The following is a 12,960-nucleotide window of genomic DNA, read 5'->3' as shown; positions in this document are numbered from 1 at the left end:
CCTGAGCACATTTTTTCCTATAGAAAAATAGTCCTCAGGTGCCTGAGCACATTTTTTTTCTATAGAAAAATAGTCCTCAGGTGCCTGAGCACATTTTTTCTATAGAAAAAATAATTCTCAGGGGCCTGAGCACAGTTTTTCTATAGAACAAATAGTCCTCAAGTGCCTTAGCACATTTTTTTCTATAGAAGAAATAGTCCTCAAGTGCCTGAGCACATTTTTTTATAGAAAAAATAGTCCTCAAAGGCCTGAGCACATTTCTTTCTATAGAAATAAAAAGACCTCGGAGGCCTGAGCACATTTTTCCTATAGAAAAAATAGTCCTCGGAGACTGAAAAAATAGTCCTCCGGGTACTGAGCACATTCTTTCTATAGAAAAAATAGTCCTCAAGGGTCTGAGCACATTTTTTTCTATAGAAATAAAAAGACCTCGGAGGCCTGAGCACATTTTTTCTATAGAAAAAATAGTCCTCAGGGGCCTAAGCACATTTTTCCTATAGAAAAAATAGTCCTCAGTGGCCTGAGCACTGAGCACATTCTTTCTATACAAAAAAAGTCCTCAAGGGCCAGAGCACATTTTTTCCATAGAAAAAATAGTCCTCAAGGGTCTAAGCTCATTTTTTCCATAGAAAAAATAGTCCTCAAGGGCCTGAGCATATTTTTTCCATAGAAAAAATAGTCCTCAGGGGGCTGAGCACATTTTTTCCACAGAAAAAATAGTCCTCAGGGGCCTGAGCACATTTTTTCTATAGAAAAAATAGTCCTCAGGGGCCTGAGCACATTTTTCCTATAGAAAAAATAGTCCTCAGGGGCCTGAGCACATTTTTCCTATAGAAAAAATAGTCCCCCCGAGAATAAATATTCTATAGAAAAAATATTTCTCAAAGGCCGGAACCATTTTTTCTTTATGACAAGAATCACCTTGTGATTGATTTACATTTAACTTTGTCTGAATCATCCTGTAATTACACAAACAAAGGCAGATGTGTCATAACAACAAACGAAGAAGAAGAAAAGTTTGCAAAAAATTCGTAGCTATCATTGCAAAGTGAATTGTTGTGTTGCCTTGTTGTTGTCATTCATTCTCTAGCTATCGCAATTTTTTTAAATATCATCTTTGTGGCCGGAATTTTTTTGCAAAACGAAAACCAGAGAAATTAATTTTTGTTATTGCAGTTGCAGAAAATCGAACTGACTTTATTAACGACATCAAAACAAAATAGAAATGGCAAATACCTTAGACAGCTATAAACTGAGCTGTGAGCTTGTGGGTCATAGCATGGATGTACGCTCCGTGTCGTCGGGGGCCATAACGGAATCGGGACAAATGATTGTGTCTGGCTCCAGAGACAAAACCACCAAATTGTGGAAACCTTTGGATAATGGTTTCGTCGAAGCTGTCACATTGCAGGATCACAAAAATTTCGTCTCGTGTGTCTTCTTTTATGAACCACAACGATGGCTATGTACCGGCAGTAATGATGCCACCGTGTGCATTTATGCGGAAAATGCCATTTTGCCAATTTTAACGCTCAAGGGTCATGAATCGACAGTGTGCAGTATTGCAGCCGGGGTGGAACCAAATAGCATTATTACCGGAAGTTGGGATAAGACGGCACGTATTTGGACCATAGATCAGACAGGAGCCTATACATTTGTTGAATTAAAGGGACATGAAGCGGCTGTGTGGTCCGTGGCCTCGATGCCGCAAACAAAGAAATTCATTACCGGTTCGGCAGACAAAAGTATTTGTTTCTGGAACGCCAAGGGAGAGAAGCTACGCCTGCTCAAGGGCCACACCGATTGTGTTCGCAGCATATTGGCCATGGACAATGGCTGTTTAATATCCTGTGCCAATGATGCCACCATTCGAGTCTGGAATGAAGATGGTGAATGTGTCCATGAAATGAATGGTCATAACAATTATATTTATTCCTTGGCGCGCCTCAAAGCCTTGGGAGATGATTTCATTGTTTCATGTGGTGAAGATAGTACACTGCGTATGTGGAATATCAGCACTGGCCAGCAGTTGGGTGATGCTTTGGTCCATCCCGCCCAGTCGGTGTGGTCGGTAACATGTCTGCAAAATGGCGATATTGTTACTGGTTCAAGTGATGGCATTGTCAGGGTGTTTACCAAAGATGCTGCTCGTGTTGCCTCAGAGGCTGTGTTGAAGGCACACAGCTTGGCCGTGGAAACACGTAAACAACAAATGTCCGAAGATTTGGGTGGTGTCAAGAAAACAGAGTAGGTTTCCGTTTTTGCAAATATTTTTTTATTTTGATTAATTTTGAAATTTAAATTTTTGTTGTAGTTTACCTGGCCCGGAATCCTTGTTGACAAATGGTACACGTGAAGGCCAAACCAAAATGGTTAGACATCCTGATGGTTCGGTCAAGTGTTATATGTGGGAATTGGGTAACTGGAAATTAGTGGGTGATGTCACCGGAGCCTCTGGGGCCACTCAAACTACGTCGGGCAAGAAACTGCATGATGGCAAGGTGAGTGGATTGTTATAATTTACTATTTTTCCATAAAAAAATTTGCATAAGGGCATTGAAGACTACCTTTATCTATGGACAAATTTCCTCAGACGATTGAGGACTATTTGTTATAGTTAAAACAATCCTCTGACCCCTAAGGACTATTTTCTCTATAGAAAAAAATCTTCAGGACTCCTGATTATTTTTTTCTATAGAAAAAAATCGTCAGCCCCCTCTTTCGAATTTAAAAAATTCGTCAGGGCCCTGAGGACTATTTTTTCAAATGGAAAAAAATCGTTAGGCCCTGAAGACTATTATTTCGAATGGAAAAAAATCCTTAGGTCCCTGAGGACTATCTTTCGAATGGAAAAAATTCTCATAGAAAAAAATTTGCTCAGGTCCCTGAGGACTACTTTCTTCTAAAGAAAAAATATTGATCAGATCAGGCCCCTGTGTGATCCTTGTTTTCCCTTTTCTGATTTATTTTTGTTTCCTTTCCAGGAATATGACTATGTATTCTCAGTAGATATATCCGATACGGAACCACCTCTCAAACTGCCCTATAATCGTGGTGAAGATCCTTGGCATGCTGCCCAGGCATTTATACATCGCCATCAATTACCTCAGGCCTATTTGGATCAAGTGGCAAATTTCATAATCAAAAATGCCGATAGCACTCCCATACAGACGGCCACCAATACGGGGTAAGGGGTTTTCAATACTTCTGAAATTTTTTTATAATTTATTTTCCTCTGTTATTTTTAGAGCCTATCAGGATCCCTTTACCGGTGGCAATCGTTATGTACCCGGCTCAAGTAATAGCAATTTTCAATCGGCTGGTAATATGGATCCATTTACCGGTGGTTCTAGTTACAGTACTGCTGCCAGCCAGGCGCAGGCTCCTAAGGTGGATGTTAATTTTGTAAAAGGTAGGGAAAAATGGGTGTCCTTTAAAAGGAAGGTTTTAATTGATGTATTTTAATTTCAGGTGAAAAACATTTCCCGGTCAGCAAATATTTAACATTCGACGTTTGTGATCCTAGCAAGGTTTTGGAAAAACTCAAGTATGTACGGGAAATTTCTAAGGGTTATGGAAATAAGGTTTTATCAATTCCCAATTGTTGATTTTGTTACCGCTATTTGAACCTTGTCCAAAGGAAAAACTTCAAATGGCCTTTCTTTGGCCTTTAAAATGTCCGTTTTAATTTGTTTTCTTTTTTCTTCAGAGAATTTAACAGCAAATTGCCTGCCACTAATGAAAAAGTATCCGACACTCTTCTGGAGGCTTGCATCAAACTAACAGATCCAGCTCCCGAGGTGGAGCAAACATCCATCGAAGCTTTACAAATCCTACTGAGATGGCCAAGTGGTAAGTGAAACAAATTTTCCTCCTCCTTTTTTACATTTCAAATTAAAATCTCCCCCTTTTTTACAGAACTCCTGTTCCCCGTAATCGACATTATACGCCTGGCTGTGCGCAATGAATCGATATTTGTCATATTGAATTCGATGAATTTCCTAGATGCTCTACTGCCACATATTGCCACCTCGGCACCCAATCAACTTATGATCGTACGGACCTTGGCAAATAGTATGAATCATGCGGCTGGCCGTCAAGAAGTTGATATACGTTTGGCCCCGTTGGTCGAACATATTAATAACATTAAATCGGGTAGCAATAATTTACAGATTGCCATTGCCACATTCTATCTGAATCAGACCATAACACAAACCACTGGGTTGGCTAATGGTGATAAATGTCGAATTTTAACCGAAGGTTTAATTGAATTCCTCAAGTGGGCCAGTGATTTGGAGGCCTGTTATCGTTGTATGCAAGCATTGGGTAATATGACCACTACACCTTTCGGCCAAGAAACTTCGGCTTTGGTAATCTCTGTGGATTATGTTATGGATAAATTGCGGGAGCTAACAAATACACCCCAGGTTGAGACATTTGCGAAAATCAATAAGGCTGGTACAGCTCTATTGGCTGCTTTTTGAAAATGTGGTCGTGTCAAACAACACTAATGTGAAGATTTTTTGGGGTTGAGGAGCGGAAATTATTTCTACTTTTGTTTTTTTTTTCACTATAGAGCATACATACATATATTAAATATTTAATCAAATCATCAAATATTTGTAGCATTGCAGTTGAAAAAGAAGAAGATAAACTAAAAACAAACCAACAACATACAATAAAATACTATTTTTTATTTATCCATTTGTATCTAATATTTATCTGAGAATAAATTCAATATTAATAATATTTTCAGATGAATACCCCGAATTTCAATTCAATATTCTTCGAACAATATCTGAAATATGTTAATGAGAAAATAACACAATTGCCTATTACGATAAATATGTTTATATTCATATCCTAAAAAATAAGATAATTTGCTTTTTTCAAATCATTTTTAAATATAGAATTTAATTAATTCAAAATTGTTTGAAATGATTTGAAAAGAAAACATTTGGAATATTTTGCTTAATTAATCTACTTTAGTTTGTTTATCTACGTCCATTTGAGCGTCACCGGAAGCTGGTTTTCTTTGTCGTATACGTTCCAACAGCTCCTCTTTCCAACGTTCTTCTGGCACACCATCAGCCCATGAAGGTACAGCCATATTGGGTAAAGAAAAATTGGCCATGGCGGTTAAGATCTGGAAGAATAAAAAACTAGTTAATGGAAGGTCCCATAAAAGCGTGGACTTTTAAAGAATATTTTTTCAAGGCGTGGATTTTTTAAAGAATATTTTTTTCAAGGCGATGGTTTTTTGAAGAACATTTTTTCAAGGCGTGGTTTTTTGAAGAACATTTTTTCAAGGCGTTGGTTTTTTAATTATTTTTTCAAGGTGAGGGTTTTTTAAAGAATATTTTTTTCAAAAGTTAAAAAAATCTAAGCCGTGGATTTAGAAAACAAAAAAATCTAAGGGGTGGATTAAAAAAACAACAAATTCTAAGGCGTGGATTTTTTAAAGAATATGTTTTCTATGCCTTTAAATAAATCCACGCCTGTTTTGTTCCTTGAAAAAAAAAATTTTGAAATAAATACACGCCTATTTTGGTCCCTGAAAAAATATTTGAAATAAATCCTCGTCTGTGAATGATGTTGAGAAAATATTTGAAATTAATCCACCTCTATAATATAAGGAATGACCTTTAATATGAGGGCCCTTTGGGACAATTTCAGGTAATATTAAATATTCTTATTTACTTTTCTCTAAAATCTTGATTCTCACCTGCTGTGTCTTATTACTATCCAATTCAATTTGCAACTCCTGTGGCCTGGGTTGACTCCACACCTCTCGCTCCACTTCCGCATCTATACTTTCGACGGGTGGTAAATTTGGATCACCATATGTCACTTCAGGGGACTCGTCGTCGTTATTCTCAGGCCGTGTATTTGGTTGTGATCGAATTGTATTGAAATCAACATCAGCATCTTCCTCCTCATCATCATCCATTCCATGCTGCACATAGCCCTGATGATTCTCATCCATAGCTAGAGGTTGATAACCATCATAATCGTTCATCGAGTCATTATCACTATCATCGCTGGCCACCGCCGCCACTGGATGATGTACAATATGTGTTGGACGTAAATCCTCCTCACCACCATCACTGGGTAATTCCGGAGAACCCATTTCTAGCAAAGATTTTCAATGGGAGTTGTGTGTCGGGAATGTCTAGATGATTCAAAAGTTGTTGTTATGCTTCTTCTTCTTCTTCGACATTGATTCTAGTTTGCGTACTTTGAAGTGATAACACATTGGAGTGATAACCCAGCAATAAAAGTGATAGTCATGCATTGTGGGGAAGGGAGTGATAGGACGAATGTGAAAAATGTTGAAAAAATATTAAAAATAGATCCATGCCTGTTAAATATTTTAAATAAATACACGCCTGTTTCAGATGTTGAAAAAATATTTTAAATATATCCCCGCCTATTTTTAAATGTTGAAAAAATATTTTAAACATATCCACGCCTATTTTAAATGTTGAAAAATTATTTTGAACAAATCCACGTCTATTTTAAATGTGTAAAAATATTTTAAATAAATCCACGCCTATATTAAATGTTGAAAAAAAATATTTTATATTTATTTTTTCCACGCCTGTTGAAAAAAAGTGTTTCAGAAAAAAGTGAAAAGTGTTTCAGATATAACTTCTGATTCTTTTGAATTTTAAAAATAATTATATTTTGTATTCTTCATACATACATTAATTTTCAATTTTTAGTTGAAAAATGGGCCGTCGTAGCTCTAATAAACAACGAAAATCCCAAGCTGAAGAATCCTCACCAACATCATCTGCACCAGTAGCAGAAAATCATCCCAAGCGAATATTTCTATATCTACAGCCAAAATCAATATTCTATCCCCTGGATGAGGAACCGGGAGACCAAACAAATAATGTCACATCTGTAGAAATCGAATTGCAACATCAATACAATACCATAACCAAACTAGCCGATCATTATACCACGGATAATATAATTCATTTAGAAGAATTCTCTTCGGGAGAAAGACCCACATTTAGTATAACCCTCAATCAGGATGACATCGATGATGTAAATAATTGTTTCCTAACTCTAAACCTTTATGTGAATTTATCCCGACCATTTTGGCCAGATGTGAGCGGTGTGGAGGACGAAGAAGAAGATTCTATTGGTGATAGTGTTCGAAAAACGGATAATCTAGCTTTTGAGAAATTATCTATGGAAGGTGAAGCTGAAGTAAGTGATGACTTGATTATTATAGAACGTCGGGCCGTGGCCCAGGGATATATTGACCTCTTGGATTTCTTTTGTAAAACGCGGGTACGTTCTATGACTACTGTATTTCTATATCCTTTAACCACATCCAATCATCGTTTAACCTGTAAAATTGAATGGGAAATCTATTCCCTACATCCTCTCGTAAAAGATATGAACTTCGCTAATGTTCTCTTCCTAACCTTTGCTTCGATTTACAATATTGAAGAGGATCTCCTTGACAATTCATGTGAAGATTTAATTGCCAAGCTTTCCATGGTTGCAAATATGCCCAATGAAAATGGGGACTTGGAAAAAATACCCCTTTGCAGTTTTCGCGCCTTTTCCAAACAGCTGATTAGCGATCAAGTGCTTGATATAAAATGGGAGAATCTGAAAAATTCTCAATTTCAAAATGAACAAACTATGACCATAATGAGCGGAATGAAAGTGAATCCGCAAACATTATTTTATGATCTTTTGAAAAATGAAAATTCCGATATTAATTTGGAGGATATTGATGGAGGCAACGATTCGGCATGGATTTGTAATTCTATGTTTCGTTATGTACTCTCGGATGATATGGAAAGGCAATTGGAGGATATTTTAGCTTTTAATAGCTATAATCTGCTGGTGGAGTTTCTGAGGGAAGGAGAGCCGGATGTGATAGTGTTGCAGGGTACCATGCCATTATCGGTTTTCATGTATCCTCAGGGTAAGACAAATAATAATTTTTTCACAACTGATACAGGTGTGGATTTATTTAAAATTAGTTTTTCAAGGACCAAAACAGGCGTGGATTTATTTAAAATATTTTTTCCAGTCCACAGTTGCACCTTTGCCATTGAAATGAGACCACCTGGCTATAGAAAACCCATCCTTCCAATACCCAAAGATCCAATCCCCAAGAAATCCACTAAAAAAGGAAAACGTAGAGATTCCCAATCAACAACGGAGACCTCCAGGCGATCAACACTTCAATCCCAATCCAATACTAAAGAAAAAGTTCCCTTTGCCATAATGAAAATATATCTTCAGAAACCCATTACACAACCAATAGAAAATATGACACATATTCCCAAGTCAGAAATAAAATGTTCCGAATTTATACGATGTCCAAAGAAAATCGGTATTCACGAAATTACCAAGGAAACTATAAAAACCATTCGTGAAGAAGCCTATCGTAATTTTGATGATACAATTCTGGAAATGGCTGACTACGTTCTAAGGCATAACATCCGAACCATGCAGGATGATAGGCAGTTCTATAATTCGCAACTGAGTAATCTTAGTAATAAGATTCTACGTCTAGTGGCATGTGATTTTAATAGGCGTGTACCGACCCACAATAATATTGAATTTTCGGTAATAGTTTCCGCATTTCAGATTTGATCCTAAAGTACAATTTTAAATCTTTCCTTTTAGAACCTTATGACTATGGTCTATCAGGAACTTTCACAACGCATATATGGCATCATTATGGAATGTAGTCCGAAGGGTTCGGACAAGTGTCTTTATACCGCGGAGGAAATTCAAAATGATTTGACTTTCCAACTCAATATTTGTAAATATTTATATGAGGTTGGAAATTCCGAATTTTCAGAATATTTAAAGGAAAAACTGCTGGAAAAATATGAGGGCAATCCAATGTTGAATTTCTATCTTTTTCTGTGGAATATTGAGAATCAAAATTTCATAGCGGCTCAGGAATATTTAAAAAGGCCATTGAAAGAGAAATATATTGGAGGGGAATATTTTAGGTGAGTAAAAATGAAATATTTTTTCAAAGACTAAAACTGGCGAGGATTTATTTAAAATAGTTTTTCAGGGACCAAAACAGGCGTGGATTTATTTAAAATAATTTTTCAGGGACCAAAACAGGCGTGGATTTATTTAAAATAGTTTTTCAGGGACCTAAACAGGCGTGGATTTATTTAAGATAGTTTTTCAGGGACCAAAACAGGCGTGGATTTATTTAAAATAGTTTTTCAGGGACCTAAACAGGCGTGGATTTATTTAAGATAGTTTTTCAGGGACCAAAACAGGCGTGGATTTATTTAAAATTGTTTTTCAGGGACCAAAAAAGGCGTAGATTTATTTAAAATAGTTTTTCAGGGACCTAAACAGGTGTGGATTTATTTAAAACAGTTTTTCAGGGACCAAAACAGGCGTAGATTTATTTAAAATAGTTTTTCAGGGACCTAAACAGGTGTGGATTTATTTAAAATAGTTTTTCAGGGACCAATAAAGGCGTAGATTTATTTAATATATGTTTTCGATTTTTAATTCCCCTCCCTCATTTCCTCCATACATTCTCCAGCCCCATTATCGAATTATATATAACCTATAAACAAACTCCCGATGATTTTGAAACACCTACCACCGCCCTCGAGAATCTCATCTACAACCTATCCCAATACTGTGAAAATAATCCCCAAAATATTTCCTCCTGGATTCTACTCTATTGCCTCTATAAGCAAACAAAATATTTACCTGGCATCGAATATTGCCGTTGGAAATATGAAAATCTTTGTCATCTGGAATTCCCAAATATTCCACCAATACCAACGTCACGTTGGGACATGTATTTACCATATGAAATTGATTTTAAATCGGCCAAAGCTCAACATTTCTATAAAGTTGTAAAATTATTTACCCAACTGGGTCTATATCAATTTGCCGAATGGGTATTCAATGAAATAGCCGCGGAAGCATTGGAATTTGAGCAATATATGATGGCCGGCAATTTTAATATATTCTTAAATCGATTTGAAAAGAAATTCAATGTGAGAAATTTCCCCGTCGAAAAGTATTTGAATCCGGAGTATTTGGTAAGAAAACAAAATTAATAAATCATAATCATAGTGAAGAGTCTATATAGTTTTGTTATTTCACAGCGCGGAACGCTGTCTCAAGTAAATGGAAATATCGAATATTATCGCAATGGTTCCACAGACATGGCTATGAAATATTATGCGCAAATTTCCGAAATAAAGGTTCTGAATTACGCAGCATATAATTTAGGTATTATACGCTATGCGTATTATCTGATGAGAGAAAAGGATTTCGAAAAAGCCAAAGACGTATTTTCGCTATGCTGCCAGAATACCGAAGAAATCGGGAATTGTATAATAGCCCACATTGGAAAGGCAAAGGCATGCTATCAAGTAAGTAAAACCCACCTATGAAATAGACAATGTATCTAAAAACAGTCCCCTTAATAGTTGGGAGACCTCAACGAAGCTGAAATGGCCTTTGCGAATAGTACCCGCTATGGATTATATTTACCAAATGTATGGGCCTATATGGCCCTGATTAATTTAAAACAAAATGCCAATTACCAAGCATTGGAATGTTGGAAATATGCTCACCTAGATTCGCAAACAAAAATTCACTCTGAAATAATCAATGAATTGGAGAAAATAGATTACAAAGATGTTAACCTCTATATCGATATACCCGAATTGAAATCTTAATAATATATTTTCGTATCGATATCTTAATCCTCGCTTAAAAATACATGCAAAAAAATTACAAAAAATATATCAAACAATAATCCTCTTAATTAAAAACAAAATTGGCTGCTGCTGGCGGCACACCCTGAGCTGTGGGATTAACAGTTTGGACCGGTACCGGCACAATGGAAACCTTTAAATCACGATTTGCTGGCTTCCTTAATTCCAACGATGCATGTTTTAGCTGGACCATACATTCGGGATTGGCATTTAAGGCTGTTAAATTGATTGCCTCTTTATCGAATAGGGTTGCCATTGCTTCGAGGAGTTCTATAAAACCAATCGACAAGGCAGCCCGTCTTATACGATTTAATTCCTTATAGAAATGTTGCGTCTTCTCTGGCATCTTTTTGGCATGACGCAGAACCTTCTGTACATCCGATTGCAGGCTAATACGATTTATCCATACGACAAAATTTTGCGAATATGAACGTTTGTCAGCCTTGACGGGAAAAGAGGCTGTCTCTCCCGGTAATACATCTTCGGCAAAGCCGAGCATTTGTAAATCACCCAACCAGGGTATGACATTACTACCCGGTGGTAAAATATTTAACATTAAATTTGATTTCTTTTTACTATCCGCATAGGAGTAGAGGAAGCCATACCACGAATTTTCGGGGTTAAGTAAAACCAATGCAGCCAGATTTTCCACCTTAAGGGCACCATGTAATAGGGCACACATTGACTCCTTTTGCATTTCCGATAAGGTCGCATTCGCACCCGTTGAAGAATTCTTATCCGCGTCGTCGGTACTCTGGCCCGAGGTTTCTTCCGTATCCTTAACATCTTTGGTATAGAAATCTCGTATATCCTGTTCCAATTTTTCATATTCATAGTTGACATTGTTGACATCAAGTTTTGGGGTCTTTTCGTTGGATATTTTACTGGCACTTCCCGATTTATCGGAGGATCTTCGACTGGGTTTTTCTCTTTCAATTTTGGGTATAATCAAATGGCGACTTAACGAAGAGGGGGAACCAATATCCGAGAGAGACAAATAACCACAAATTTCCAATTTGGAAGCCAAAGACACAGGTGTGGCTTTTTCATTTTCCGGCGATTGATATGGCAGAGGTGGAGGCCATAATATAACCTGGCATTCCAAACGGAAATAACCACCACATTTTAGCGAGACTTCATAGGGTTTGTAATTGGTTTCACACAACTTTTCAATCATTTCAAACATTGCGGTGCGGCCCAGCTCACTTTTGTGGCCTCCTCCCAAAGGGTTCTTTAAAGTTTCCGTAATCGAAGTGTCTGAGGATTCCAAATCCTTGGGTGCCTTGGTCATATACAATTGGCCTAAAAATCACAAAAAGAAAAATTAATAACCCATTTTTCTAATAAAAATAAAATCCAACCTACCCTTAACCCCCGTTAAATCTAACAACTGCTGATACACGCCCACCGCCCGGGTAAAATAATTATCGGCATGCACACCCAAACAAATGAAATTCCATTTAACCGGTTTTATAGCCTTCACCCATCCATATTCCGGTTCATTTTCCTTGCCGGCATAATTCTGTAGGAAGGTCTTCAGCGAAGTACTGCCAAAACCCAGACCACAATCGGTAAATGCAATTACCTGACATTGGGATTGGGTACCCCAATTTGTCGTAAAGATACTACCGACATTTTTCATCAACGTCATCAGACAGAGTTTGTCCACAGCTTCCACTTTCTTAACCACCTGTTTTATTTGATCATAATCTCGGGTGAAATCCACTTTGAGTTCACAGCTACTGCTATAGGTCAGCAGGGCCACATATTCCAGCTTAGATATGGACAAATATTCCAACAGCTGTGATATTCCCTTCAGCGCCAATTGATGGTAAGTTATGGCATTCTCCTCACTTCGGCCGGGTATGGTGCGCTGCATGGACAGCGAGACATCTAGGGCTATTATTGTGGGCATTTTTGTCTACCGGGAAAATTATATTCCAGTCCACTACTTCGTTGTCCGAAACAGGAGAAAATGGGTGATAAAAGTTAAGATTGGAAGAAAATACCGATTGGCAAATATTGTTTACGAAAGAGTGTGAAGTATAGCTGGCAATAAGAAGGAGACGTGAACGTATATCAATCAGCTGATTTATTTTCCCAACAAAATAGGGATATATAAGTCGATTTTTGACTAATCGATAAATATATTTTATTACGAAAATCTTTCAAGAACAGTCATGGCAAAAATTGTTCCTCTGCTACC

The 12,960-nt window shown here is 37.1% G+C and overlaps 4 protein-coding genes across 4 annotated transcripts; 2 read left to right on the top strand and 2 right to left on the bottom strand.

The window, feature by feature from the left end:
- Positions 1-1,219: 1,219 nt before the first annotated feature.
- On the top strand, positions 1,220-4,484 carry LOC133325091 (phospholipase A-2-activating protein). The gene is made up of 7 exons (XM_061533920.1): positions 1,220-2,247; positions 2,315-2,501; positions 2,985-3,187; positions 3,249-3,412; positions 3,472-3,547; positions 3,710-3,852; positions 3,919-4,484. Exons 1-7 carry the CDS (start codon positions 1,226-1,228, stop codon positions 4,482-4,484), a joined length of 2,361 nt encoding a protein of 786 aa, XP_061389904.1. The 5' UTR covers positions 1,220-1,225.
- A 479-nt stretch (positions 4,485-4,963) lies between these two features.
- Positions 4,964-6,130, bottom strand: LOC133325147 (uncharacterized). The gene is made up of 3 exons (XM_061533973.1): positions 5,921-6,130; positions 5,726-5,875; positions 4,964-5,146 (listed from the first exon to the last, which is right to left on the bottom strand). Exons 1-3 carry the CDS (start codon positions 6,128-6,130, stop codon positions 4,976-4,978), a joined length of 531 nt encoding a protein of 176 aa, XP_061389957.1. The 3' UTR covers positions 4,964-4,975.
- Positions 6,131-6,732: 602 nt separating this feature from the next.
- LOC133325102 (uncharacterized) lies at positions 6,733-10,715 on the top strand. The gene is made up of 6 exons (XM_061533931.1): positions 6,733-7,954; positions 8,063-8,604; positions 8,665-8,999; positions 9,560-10,070; positions 10,137-10,406; positions 10,464-10,715. Exons 1-6 carry the CDS (start codon positions 6,733-6,735, stop codon positions 10,713-10,715), a joined length of 3,132 nt encoding a protein of 1,043 aa, XP_061389915.1.
- An 85-nt stretch (positions 10,716-10,800) lies between these two features.
- Positions 10,801-12,669, bottom strand: LOC133325158 (integrator complex subunit 14). Its single transcript, XM_061533978.1, has 2 exons — positions 12,120-12,669; positions 10,801-12,056 (listed from the first exon to the last, which is right to left on the bottom strand). The coding sequence occupies exons 1-2, from the start codon at positions 12,667-12,669 to the stop codon at positions 10,801-10,803; spliced, it is 1,806 nt and encodes a 601-aa protein (XP_061389962.1).
- Positions 12,670-12,960: the final 291 nt, after the last annotated feature.

The sequence above is a fragment of the Musca vetustissima genome, unplaced genomic scaffold (assembly GCF_032173495.1).
Source record: "Musca vetustissima isolate MV318-11 ecotype Yass unplaced genomic scaffold, APGP_CSIRO_Mvet_v1 utg13097, whole genome shotgun sequence".
Taxonomy (NCBI): Eukaryota; Metazoa; Arthropoda; class Insecta; order Diptera; family Muscidae; genus Musca; species Musca vetustissima.
The sequence above is the reverse complement of the archived record's forward strand: the minus strand, read 5'-3'. Positions and strand labels throughout refer to the sequence as shown.

Bases quoted from the DNA above. Each gene is read 5' to 3' on its own strand.
- LOC133325102 (XM_061533931.1), top strand. From the start codon at position 6,733: ATGGGCCGTCGTAGCTCTAATAAACAACGAAAATCCCAAGCTGAAGAA. The intron at 8,605-8,664 runs GTAATAGTTTCC...CTTTCCTTTTAG, and splicing joins ACAATAATATTGAATTTTCG to AACCTTATGACTATGGTCTA. The intron at 9,000-9,559 runs GTGAGTAAAAAT...TACATTCTCCAG, and splicing joins ATTGGAGGGGAATATTTTAG to CCCCATTATCGAATTATATA.
- LOC133325147 (XM_061533973.1), bottom strand. From the start codon at position 6,130: ATGGGTTCTCCGGAATTACCCAGTGATGGTGGTGAGGAGGATTTACGT. The intron at 5,876-5,920 runs GTTGATTTCAAT...ACACGGCCTGAG, and splicing joins ATGAGGAGGAAGATGCTGAT to AATAACGACGACGAGTCCCC. The intron at 5,147-5,725 runs GTGAGAATCAAG...TTATTCTTCCAG, and splicing joins ATAGTAATAAGACACAGCAG to ATCTTAACCGCCATGGCCAA.
- LOC133325091 (XM_061533920.1), top strand. From the start codon at position 1,226: ATGGCAAATACCTTAGACAGCTATAAACTGAGCTGTGAGCTTGTGGGT. The intron at 2,248-2,314 runs GTAGGTTTCCGT...TTTTTGTTGTAG, and splicing joins GGTGGTGTCAAGAAAACAGA to TTTACCTGGCCCGGAATCCT. The intron at 3,548-3,709 runs GTATGTACGGGA...TTTTTTCTTCAG, and splicing joins AAGGTTTTGGAAAAACTCAA to AGAATTTAACAGCAAATTGC.
- LOC133325158 (XM_061533978.1), bottom strand. From the start codon at position 12,669: ATGCCCACAATAATAGCCCTAGATGTCTCGCTGTCCATGCAGCGCACC. The intron at 12,057-12,119 runs GTAGGTTGGATT...TGTGATTTTTAG, and splicing joins AGATTTAACGGGGGTTAAGG to GCCAATTGTATATGACCAAG.